This window comes from Camelus ferus, chromosome X (genome assembly GCF_009834535.1).
Source record: "Camelus ferus isolate YT-003-E chromosome X, BCGSAC_Cfer_1.0, whole genome shotgun sequence".
In the NCBI taxonomy this organism is placed as follows: domain Eukaryota; kingdom Metazoa; phylum Chordata; class Mammalia; order Artiodactyla; family Camelidae; genus Camelus; species Camelus ferus.
The window spans coordinates 21,224,677-21,237,102 of NC_045732.1; the positions used below are offsets into that span (position 1 = coordinate 21,224,677).

The 12,426-nt window shown below is 39.5% G+C and overlaps 1 protein-coding gene across 8 annotated transcripts in view; it reads right to left on the bottom strand.

Annotated features, from left to right (window-relative positions):
- Positions 1–250: 250 nt before the first annotated feature.
- Positions 251–12,426, bottom strand: part of BCLAF3 (BCLAF1 and THRAP3 family member 3) — a 51,989-nt gene continuing 39,813 nt past the window's right edge. For all 8 annotated transcript variants that reach the window (XM_032474410.1, XM_032474408.1, XM_032474404.1 and 5 more), the window contains one exon: positions 251–3,787. In XM_032474410.1, coding sequence (XP_032330301.1) covers positions 3,758–3,787 — 30 coding nt within the window. In that variant the 3' untranslated portion in view covers positions 251–3,757. The remainder of the gene's footprint in view (positions 3,788–12,426) is intronic.

Below are 12,426 nucleotides of genomic sequence, written 5' to 3' on the forward strand. Positions count from 1 at the left end.
GGGCTATGGGTTCCTAAAAAAACCTAAGGAAACCAGTGATTCTCAGACTTGAGCGTGCATCAGAATCCCCTGGAGGGCTTGTTAAAAGACAGCTGGGTCCACCACCAGAGCTTTTGATTCAGCAGGTCTAGCGTGGGGCCTGAGAATTTGCATTTCTAACAAGTTCACATGAGATGCTGATTTTGCTGGTTAGGGAACCACATTTTGAGAACCACTGCGTTAAGGTCAAGAAAAAAAGACTATGAACAACTTAAGGTTGGGCACTAGGTTTTATTCTATTTTATATAACAAAATCTTAGACACTGTAACTTGATACCTGGCCACAGAAGATGAGGTGGTTAGTTCTTAGTCTTGGTTCCATTTTCCCCCACCCCACCCCACCCCTGCCATGTCCCAACTGATTAACACATTTTAATTTTTGTCAAGATTTATAACATTTATATTCTATTCTACAACTCTGATGCCTCAATTTTAAAATCTTCGTTGAGTATTTTAATGCATTCAGAGCTCATAACCATTCCTTTCCGAGAAACTGTGTTGGGGAACCTGGTATCCTTCTCTCTCTTCTGGGTTCCCATTAAGCATCCAGAACTGGTGCTCCTGGACCCAAAGGCCTATCTTATACTGGGGGCTTTGGCTGCCCCAGGCTGCTCTGTGACCTGGAGAGTGTCTTGTCCTGGTGAATCTTTCCCCTTTCGCTGAGGACCTGAGACAATAGCATAGACTCCACCTTCCCAAGGATTTTCCTAGACTCTTCTCCATGTGACCTAGTCATCTCTTCTGTCCCCTTGTCCATACTGGGGCCCCAGTCACTCCGTTTCTTGGCTCAGTGCTACTTAGCGAGGTGGGGAGGGCTGAAGTCAGGCCGCACCTTTGTTGCATGAGCATCATTTCCCTGAGTCCTTGTCTGCTGGCTGCGGGCCAGTCTGTGGTTGCTGGTTATTGGATTTGCTAGATAACGTAGGAGAGTTTCTGATCCAGCTTGCTTTTTCTTGCTTCCACCTGAAAGTATCTCCATTCTTTTCCTAAAAACTATTTAAAAATCTAAGATTTATTGGGTAAAATGTGGTCCATATTATGCATATACATAATTATAATGTCAGTATAATAGTTCTTTTTCCAATAGAAAAAAAAAAGAAAATGTATCCTCCAAAATATTTCTTTTTCCCTGTGGTAAGATTTATAGTTGATTCTTTTTAAAACTGAAATTTATACTGAGATAATTTTAGACTTATATGAAGCTGTAAGAAATAATCCAGAGAGATCCCATGTACACCTTTACCCAGTTTTCCCCAACCCATCTAATTTTAAAACTAGCAAAACCACCAACAGAATAGTGGCTTCTGAGGTTTGCGAAACCAGTAAGAAACGTGACCAGGGGCTACTCAACCAGGAATGCCAATTTTTCTCTCAACCTTGAGTAGATTACGTCTGCTATAGTACTTAACGCTCTAGATTGCAGTTCTTTGCTTTTGTGAATCTCCTCCCCAGTCTGTGAGGTTCCTCAGAGCAGGAACTGTGTCTTATTATCTCTGTCTTCCAGTGCCAGAGAAGGGCCTTCCACACAGAGGAGGAAAGGGAGAAAGCAATGAATGTGACTTATCAAAACAACTTCTTTTCTAAAGTCTCATGCATTAAAGAATTCAAATTCTTTCCAGTCAATAAAAAGTGCTATGGATAACCTTTTGTTCAACCTCCACATGAAAATTAAGATATTTAGTTCCTAATATACATATTCTATTTGTTACTCATTCATGCAACTAGTATTTCATGAGTTTCTACTATGTGTCAAATAGGATGCTTGCAGCTGGAGATGCTACAATGAACAAGACAGACATGGCCCCTGTCCTTATTTTATACTCTAAATTATAAAGCAAGCCTTTCTTTTTAGCCTTTAGACCTTATGCACTCTATGTTTTCTAAGTACATCCATGCTACAAATAGGTATTTTGCAAATAACATTTTGAGAGAGTGCCAAAAGTATGCTCAAATATGCCTAAAATCAGTTGTGGAATGATTAAGTAATGAAACTATTTTACACTTAAGTGCTACAATAAATAAAAATCAAACTATAGTATCAATGTTGTTTACTGAGTTACATTTCTATGTTTAATGTCTGTTTTCCCATCAGACTGTTCATACTGTAAAGACAGGCTCCATGAGTCTTCTCTTGTTCACTGCTGTAATTTTAGGGCAGAATCTGTGCAATAAATATGTGTTAATCTAATGATCAGCTATTCAAGGCTTATTACTATCCGTCAGAATATGGGAATAAATGAAATAAATTATTTAAAAATTTAAGGCAGATGTTATGAGTACCTAACACAAAATAAAGTTGTCTTCTACCGTGTGCATGCATTTCTTCCTTACCATAAGTGGAATGTTAAATATGTTTGGAAAACGTGACCTACAGAGACAGTACACAGCATAAGACAGGTCATCTATCCAAATTTATTACCCGATTTTAATGCATCAAGTGCTCTTGACCCTCCTTTACTGTTGACCCACTAAGGAAATGGCTGCTCTATCTTTTAAAGGTATATTTTTAAAAATTAAATGTTTGCAGTAAGATTTTTCATAATCCAGTCATGAAAAATTAAGTTCTTATCAGATTTTGATGCAGCAAGTTCTGACTTTGTAAGTGTAGAATAGTGTTTTAAACACCAGTAGGTCCTACCCAGGCTATACCTGCCATGCAAAATTAAAATAATGTTCTCACAAACTAGCAAGTAACTGCTTCGAGCAGAAGGAGCAACAATATTTTATTTCATTACAATTAAACATTTCACAAAAATTTAAATGGGAATGTATACGCACTATCAAGCAGAACAGAGAAAACAAAGAAATAAGGTACTGAGACCTAGAAGATCATTTAAAGTCCCATCAGTGTTACTTTATACACAGTAGGTACTCAATACAACTAAACTGAAGATAAACATGTTAGAGTATGTGCTTGCAAACTGTGTAATGCTGTAATAGTAAAGTACAGTTTCCAATATGAGATTTTGCTTGTCAGTTTTTTAAAAGCCTTTAAAAATATGATCTGCACAAGCTTGCCCTGAGGGAAAGAAAGATGGAATACAGATTATAAAATATGGATTTTCAACAAGAGCATTTTGAAAGTGGAAAAGAGCAAATAGTTGTGGAAAAAACCGAATGAACCAATTACTAAAAATTCAGTGCACTCATAACTACCTGATGGAAAATTTGAAGCACCTTTTCTCTTGCCTTCCTGTGTCATAATATGAAATGCATGAATTATATAGACCTTGATCTTCAGAAGCTTAAGAAAACTTCAAGTTGTAAGCCAAAATGTCATCAGAAAAAGAAAAATCTTGTATAAAAATTGCTACCATAAGGCCACTGTTTCAAGTTCTTTCATGTACAGACACTATACAATTCGGATACTTTTGTTTTTGTTTTTTATTACATAAGCGAAACTTTCAACATAGAAATGTCTGGATATAACTCAGTTCTCTATGAAACCATGCTCAGAGAAAAATGCGTCAACAAATAATGCCCTTTTGAGACTTTCTGCAAAAGAAGCTGTAATTAGTACAACTTTTAAATTGAATACTGTAATTTAAAAGCAACTGTTAAGTGTAAAAAAGTTGCAGCATTCCACTACGGAAAAATAAAGTTATTTTATCAAGAAAGTTACAGTATTAGTGCTTTAGTGCCAATTCTAACTCTTGACAAAAAAAGATGCTCCCAAATATCGTCCTGTAGTGTCGTTTCCATTTCTAACAATTCCAAATTAGATTGCTGGGACAATGTTTGTATATTCCTATTGAGAGAAAACAAAAGAAATACAGACTTTAAAAGAAGCATTAGTTCCAACATCTGAGCTAGAGTTTTGTTTACACTGCAATTTTCAAAATATTTTAATTAATATATTTACTGCTCGCACTCAAGATCCCCACAAAGTGATGTGGATCCCCAAAGACACAAAGGAACAACAGAACACATCAAAGTGGATATCAAATGATAGTCAGTAGGACAGAGAAAATATATGGCTCTCGTTAGGCTAGAATACCATACAGCATTCTGCTGTTTGGGTGGGTTTCACTGGGGATATCTCTGACAAAAATATCAAGACTCTTAAACCTTAGTCCCTCAAGTACAGAGCCTAACATGACACACGCACAACTTCAAATGGGTATTTTATCTTTGTCATCATATGATATCTAATTCTAAAACTATATGGACTCTTCTAGCTTGCCTGGTAACAGCAGAGAAAGCTGTTAGAGGGAGGAAAGCTTTCTTGCTTTTGGATGGTTACCTACAATGTAAAAAGATGTATGACTTCAATAAACACAGGAAAAGGAATTCACAATAAGACTATGATTATAGGATAATGACTGAATTCTATACTGTGATGCTATGCAAAATATTAAGTTACCAACCACAAACTGGACATAAGACCATGCAACTAATAAAAGAGCAAAAATGGTAGAATGGCATTTTTTCTGAGACATTAAAAAACTTATTAATACATATAGCCTTACCTTTTACTAGGATCTTACATTATTAAAACTGAAAGAAATTTGAAAGATTTATTTTTTGGCATTTGTATTAGTATGGAAACGTTTAATTCCAAACAAAAACAGTTCCGACAGAAAATTCTTCTTTCTCTTTTGGTTAACAAAATGTTCAAAGTATATGCATGTATTTTTGTCAACATCATTCCCTTAAATAGAGGCAGACTTCATTGTACCCTATTTCTTTACCCATTACATAATATAAAAATCATATACATTGATCTTCAAATAAAATGTCTGTTGCCTACTAACAACTTTCAAAACAAAGTATAATAAATTCAGTTTTTCTTCAACTGAAATATCTTATTTATAAAAATGTGGAATTACTCTGAGCCACATTCACCCTTGACATTGCTTCTACAATGTCTCTCGGATTGACCCCCGCTACATTCTTCCAATTACGTGAAAACCTATTTTAGGCAGAATGCTGAACTAGACGTATGAGCATCACCCTCACCTAGGTTTTCATAACTTGACACTTGTGTCATTGCAAGTGTTTCCTTGTTGGTCTTTCTGCATCTCGCCTCCTTCCAGAACCTTCCTACCCACTGCCCACCAAGCAATCATCCTCAGACACCACTTTCTCCTTCTCAGTCTAGGAAGATGTCTTACTGCTGACACCTCACACCCTTCATATTCTACCCAGATTTTGAAGCCTCCATAGTTTGCATAACCTGTCTCTACCCAGCTCCACATTCTCCTGCCAAACATGGATCTTTAGCCACAGGCCCTCCCGTGTCCTGCTCTTCTCCGTGATTCTGCTTACAACCTACCTCCTCTGTGAAGAGAGTAGAAATCAAAGCACTTAGCATACATTCTCTGACCATTTCTAACATATTGATTTTTTCCTCCTCTCTTTAGGCACTTACCATCTGTGAAATTAAGCTCTTCAAAACATGGTTGTACAGAAAAGAGTTAACACAGCATACTTGACCGTTATCCTTTGAAAGGCCTGCTTGTAAGGTTAGCTCTTGGCTGGCATCTAAGAACTTAGATTTCAGGAGAGTTCTCACCACTGATGAGTGTCTAAATTGTGCAAACAATATGGTCTATGCTGAATACCTGCTTTCTTGCTCAGAGTCTGGAATTTGGGTATGTGCCTGGCAAGGGGTACCCACGTGACCAGCACTGGGCACTGAGTTCAGTTCATTTCAGTTCAAAATCTAGGCTTTGGAGCCAGACAGACCTAGCACTGTTACCTAATAGCTGGATCACCTTGGCTAGGTTACTTAACCTCTCTAAACATCAATTTCCTCGTGCAGGAGAGAGTCAACACAGCAGACCTGACTGCTGTCCTTGGATGGGCCTGTTTACAAGGTTGACCCTTGTAAGCATCTGGAAACTTGGACTTCAGGACGGTTCTCACCCTGAAGTCATGAGGAGCTCACAGGGCCTAAGCTGTCTGTACAAACGACGGGACTTACCCCGCTTTCCCGCTCAGAGTCTGGAATTTGGGGGTGTGGCTGGCAGGGGGCGCCTACATGACCAGCGCTGGGCACTGAGTCTCTAACCAGCGTCCCTGGCTGGCAACATTTCACACGTGCTGTCACAGCTCGTCGCCGGGGGCTCACGCACACCCTGTGTGACCGCAGTGGGAGAGGACGACACTCTGGGAAACTCGCAGCTGGGCTCCTCTGGGCTTTGCCCGGGGCGCCAGTTCCCTTGGCTGGTGGCACCCGTGCAGCCTCGGCTGTAACACAGCCCAGCGGTGAGTGCCGCCACCTGCTGCGTCCTCTGAGTCCTCCTAGCCAATCCGCGCACTGGGGTGGTCCTGGGACCCCTGACACAATTGCTGCTGTTCGCTGACTTTTTAGAACTATGGAGTGTGTATGTGTGTGTGTGTGAAAGAAAGAGGGAGAGATTAGATTTGATTCCATTCAACAAGCATTTTTAAAGATAGACTATATGAAAGGCCAATAGGGGAAGACATGAAGACTTATGAGGTACTCTCTAGCCTCAAGGAGTTGATCGTTTGTTGGAAGAAACAGGAAGGTAAATAGCAACAGATAGAGATCAAATGGAACAAGAGCTAAAGAGGGGCTCTGGTAAGGCTTTTCAGTGGGGCTTAAAAGCAAAGAAGGGTTTAATAAGAAAAGAATGGGGATCAGGATGCTATTTCTAGCCAAGAGAATAGCAGGAACAAAGATAGAAATACATGAAAACATATGTTATGCTCCAAAAAGCAGAGGCTGTATGGAAACATGTAATTAGAAAGGTAGCTTAGTGCTGGACCTGGCTAACAAGTCTGGTCTCATTTTTTGTAGGCAACAGAATCTTCCTTGGAAGGTGCTGGCACAAAACTGGTATGATTCAGACTGTGTTTCAGGACAGTAACTGCATTAGTAGTGAAAGGACAGACTAAGCTAATCACAGGAGACAAGGGAGCAAGTTAGAGGCTCCAAAGATTCCCAAAACAGACCAGGAATATCTGAGAATGTGACATACAGTAAATGTGGCATTTTCAATCAGTGGGGAAAGGACAAACTATTCAATAAGCAGTATTAGAAAAACTGACTGTCCATCGGGAGGAAAAATTAGATCCTGACCTCACATTGTATTATAAAAACAAATTCAAATAAGAACAAATATTCATATGTTTAAAAAAGTAACCATAAAATTGTATGCAGCTTTTGGCAGGAAAGAGCTCTCTGCAGGAGGCCCCCTTTCTCTTGTCACTATAGCAGAGCAATATTGTCACTAACTTTACACCAGGCACCCTCATGCCCTACTCATCTCCTGTCCAAGCACACCTTTCAAATCTTTTGATCACACAATGCCTTGCCTAACCTGTTGGTTCTTTCTGTAGATCAAAGAAGTAGAAATGAAGAATAAATAATTAAGATCTCCTCCCTAGCGTCCCCTTCAGTCATCTCACAAACTGTGTGAACAATACAGCATCTAAGGAAAGATCACAAGAAGTCGACAAGCTGCACGCAGTGGCAGATGGTGACGCCTCTGCCCCCATCTCGATGATTAACCAAGATTACTTCCCTTTTCCCTTTAAAAACTTTCATGGCCGAGCAGAACCTTGGGAGTTGGCTTTTGGGGACACTGAGTCCTGGCCTTCTTCCCAAATTGCTGGCTTTCTGATTAAAAGCAACATTTTCCACTTCTACCAACACTTGCCTCTTGGGCATTGATTTTCAAGTGGCGAGCAGCTGGACCTGAGTTCAGTAACAAAACTGCTTAAAGGAAACACAGTAAGGAATTTTTGTAAGCATAAACATGATGTGAAATCTTAAAGCCATATAAGGTAAACTTGACAGATTCATGGACATTTCCAAGTTCTGTAATATAAAAGCCACCATCAACAGCTGACAAACAAAATAAATAGCAGCAAAATGTATGACTGGTTAATACCCTTAGTAAATCAACAGCTCTCACAAATCAATAAGAAAAAGAGAAACACTGGCAAAGCATAGGAATAAGGAAACTGAGGGAAGAAATACAAATGGCCAATAACATATAAAAAAACACGCTCACCTCATTAATAATTGAAGAAAGGCAAGTGAGAACTATTTTCTGCTATTAGATTAACAACGGGTAATAAAGACTGATAATATGGAGTGCTGGCTAGGGTATAAACAGGCCCTTTCATGTACTTCTGGTGAGAGCAGAAATGAATAAAAAGGGAGCTCTGGCAAGGTACCAAAACATCAATGTGCACAGTGGCGTTACCAAAATAATGAAAACCTGTAAAGTATCATCAACAGAGGCTTGGTTAAGTAAGTCAGCAGTCATCAAACGGGGGTACACATACCCTGACAGGTATATGAAGACTTTCCAGTGAGTATGTGGATACAGACAGCTTGGAGGGAATTAATTTCCAGATCTTCAAATTCTCCATGTTTGCTTTCTAAACTTAACCTGCCTGTACAATTGGTTAAGGCTGGTCTCCTACCTCTCACTCTAAACCAGAAAGATACACCTTCTCATCCTGAATCTTAGTACTTTGCATTACCTGGGGACTCCCCCTCCCGCAAAAAGGGGACAATTGGAAATATTACTAATTGTGGCAAGAAAGTGATTCAACCCTAGCAGCTAGTAATAAATAGCATGCTTCTCCAAGTCGGAAGCTTTCCATTTCTTTGCTTTTGTTTAATTGTAGGAGGATAAAATCAAGCTGTCAGTAAAACAACATTCAAAATATTTATTTGATGATAGATCACTAAGTGATTTTTGGCCTATAATTCAGAGTGAGTCCAAAGAAACGAATGGCATCGCTATAAGAAAAGTCCTTTCATTTTCAGCTATACAATCATATAAACAAGATTTCTCAGGACTTACATCTATCAAGAGAAAAAATACAATTAGAATGGATACTTGAACACTATTATTCTGCTAGTAATATGTATCTATGAATACATGAACTAATTGAAAAGAGAAATGCATTTTCCAATAAAATTTTTGTCTAATCAATACTTAACAAAATCTATAATATATTACATGCTATCTTGATCAACTGTAATGTTAATTCAATCCAGAGGAAATATTTAACACTTAACACTCACAGTAATAGGTTAATATTAGGTATTATATTTGATTTGGTGGTCAATAAAAGATTTTCAAAGATAAAAGTCTATGGGGCAAGCAGAATAGGATCCAAATTCAAGTCAAAAAAAAAAGGAATGATGTAAAATTTCTCACTGTTAAAAGAAATTGCATATTTTAAAAAATAGATGATGTTAGTTATCAAATTCTTGTGGTTTGCAGGTTCAGTGAAGAGATTTAAAAGAATGAGAATGATGTTTAACAGTTTTATTTAAGACCCTCTATAGTATGGCAGAAATATCCTTTATGAAAAACTTACAAAAAATATTAGATACCAACCTAAAAATGTGCAAGGAAGTAGATAAGTTTTTCAAAATGTTAGGGTAAGTAAGCAGAAGTTTGAAGAGCACTGAGATATATAATACATCCATAGAGTGGAATGATATGCAGCCATGAAAATGAATGAACTGAACGAAGCAATGGGTGAGTGATAGAAATAAGACGACTTAGAACAATCACAGTTGGAAGGAGAACTGGGAGGATTAGCCGGACAAGTTTCTAGTGTGGCTGGCTACCTGGGAGAGCTATGGACCATGAGGAGAAATCAGTGGTCTGGGGAGGAGAGCAAGTGTGATTTTATTTTTAACAGCTTTACTGAGATAAAATTCACAAACCATACAGTGCATCCATTTAAAGTGTGTAACTCAGTGGTTTTCAGCATAACCACAGAGCTGTGCAAGCATCGCAATAATCACTCCTTTTGTGCCCCAGCATACTTCAGCTTGAGGCACACAGCAGGTGTACAACAGGTTCCTGTTGATTCATCTGAGCTTGGCTCCTGTTCTATCTTTGTACTCCATGACTTTCAAGGTTTTTTTCAACCCCCAAAGCCATGAATCCCAGTCTTTAACTTCCTCCCTGCAGTGTCTTTATGCTCTGTCCTTCCCCCTCTTTCTATCCATGGGCAGAGGTCTGGTAGACACCTAGTTTACAGGCACCTGAGGCTGCTGGAGTATCTATGATGCTGAGAACTCCATGTTTTCCTGACCAAATGCACAACTGCCAAGAGATTTTCAGAGGCAACATTCCCAGAGGGGGCTTCATGAATTCTGACTAGGTTCTTTGTTCTAATCTGATCATAGACCCTCAAGAGTTTCTAAAACTTTCTATGATAGGCAGAGAATACTTAATGGGGGCACTTGTGAATGACAGTCGATAAATGACAAGCCTTATTCCAGGAAGTAATAGACATTTCTCCCAACCCCTCATCTTCCAGCCCAAGCACAGAATCCAAGAGAAAGGAAACATAATAAAATGAAATCTAGGTGCCAGAATGGGATTAATATGACAAGTCCAAGATGAATGAGGAGGAAGAATTTCGGTTCTGTACTTTCCTAATACTGCTTGGGAATCTTACTACTTGGGAGGCAGCTGAGGAGCCAATGCAGTTTTAGGGAAGCCACAAATGTTCTGGTAAGTGAACAAGAGGACATATTAGGAGCATAAATAGGATCTCCCTGACCCTTCCCTGAGGCTGTTTGGTGTTGGAAACAAGCAGCCCATATCTGATGGCACAGTAACCAGACTGTACACCAGATGAGCATCACAAGAACTTCAAGCCATAAATGATCAGTCCAGACATTTCAATATGGTGGGGGAGTGAGAAGTCCAGACAAGATCAATCTAAATCTTCCTGTTGGTCTTTGAAGAATGTGGGGATACATAGGTTCATATCTAATTTCAGGTTCAAGAAGTTCCAGGGCACCTAGATTAATTAAGCATGCATCCTTAATTAATGTAGCTGGTGATCTAATAATTGAAAACAATGAACTCCCTAGTAGGGCAAAAAGCCAAAGCAGTGTACAGATGCTGCTCAGACTAAGGTTTCTCTCCAGGGCAGGACCGCCAAAGTTCCCTCCAATGCTAAAGCTTGGGATGAAGCAACGCTGGAAGAAACCAAAGACTCAGGCTTTCACCTTTTTTCTTTAGGACATGAAAATCAAGGTAAAATGGAGCAATAGGTCTAAACTGTCGGTCTGTACGTATGGAATGGGGTTCCGGAGTAGCACAGCAGTCCTGGAATGGCTCTGATGTCAAGTAAGCCTTAAGTACCTTAGTTCAGACTTTGGCAGAAACAGAACAGCTGCAATCCCTCATTCCCTCCCCTAAAGGTTAGGGGAGTGTGGAGCCCAGCTGTTAAGAAGGGCGCTAATACTAGGGTATCTGATTTCATGCCATGCTTGGAGAGGTGGGCCTGGTTCAAAAACAAATCTATACAAAGCCTGGCTATGGCTTGCTTGCAGGCACTGACAGTACCCAGGCTGGAAAAGCTCATGTCATAGTAGCTACAACACAAACATATATAAAGTAGCATTCAGAATGGTAGGCTCAAGAAAAAGAGTATTAGACATTAATTTTTTAAAAATCTAGTGTGTGGGGATGAATTCTAAAGCACTCAGTTGGCAGTGAAAGGCAACAGGAAGGTGAGACTATGTTCTACCTGGGACCCTAACTGTAAGAGCTACATTCTAGATGACACAAAAAGCCTAGGCCCTAACGATTGGAGATCCAAAGCAGGTTGTGGCTCTTTCTAGGACACACTTGTTACCCTAAGATGAAGGCTTGATGTCTTGTTTCTACATGCTGTTAAGTGAGGCTGGTAGGCAACGTGGTCTGGAAGAACTGGGTGGTCAGCAGGAACTGGGCAAGGTGGGCCAAAGGAAAGGATGATGAAATGGAGCAAGTTCAATGAGCATATAGAAACTGCAGGCAGAGGCAGACAGTCAAGTAAGCACTCAGGAGCCCCAAATCATCTAAAAAAGAGATAAAATGGAGTTAACTGAAGCTAATACTCAAAGGTCAGCCCAGAGCTAACAGAAGAGAAACACACAACGTGTACCTGAAACCCAACCTTGCAACTGAGGAAAAGGCTTGCCTCAGCCTTCCTCCTGACTATCAATGACTAGCTTCCCTGAGAACAGCCAGGCTGCCATCTGTGATTGGGGACACATGCCTAGAAGATCTGCTGCAAAGAAACTAGCCACATGAGGCAGAAAGAGAAGCAGCACCTTGATCCAATGGTAGGGAGGGGTATGAGAGGGGACCGTGACTCCAATTACACTCACGTTTTTGAAGAAGAGAGAGCTTTCATAACAGTGAAATTGGAAACCTCTCCTAGGTCACTCAGTTAAAACTGGGGGATGGGAGAGGTTGCAGAAAATATTCTATTCAACCTTAAAACTTCAAAAAAAAATCAGTTGTCAACTCCATTCTATTGGTCCATCTTTTAAAAAATAAGTTTCACTAAAATCACTAAATAAGCTTAATGTAAAGGCTTCACAAGCAAGAATATTTATGGAAACACGGAAGGTGAGAAAATTTATAAAATCAGTTG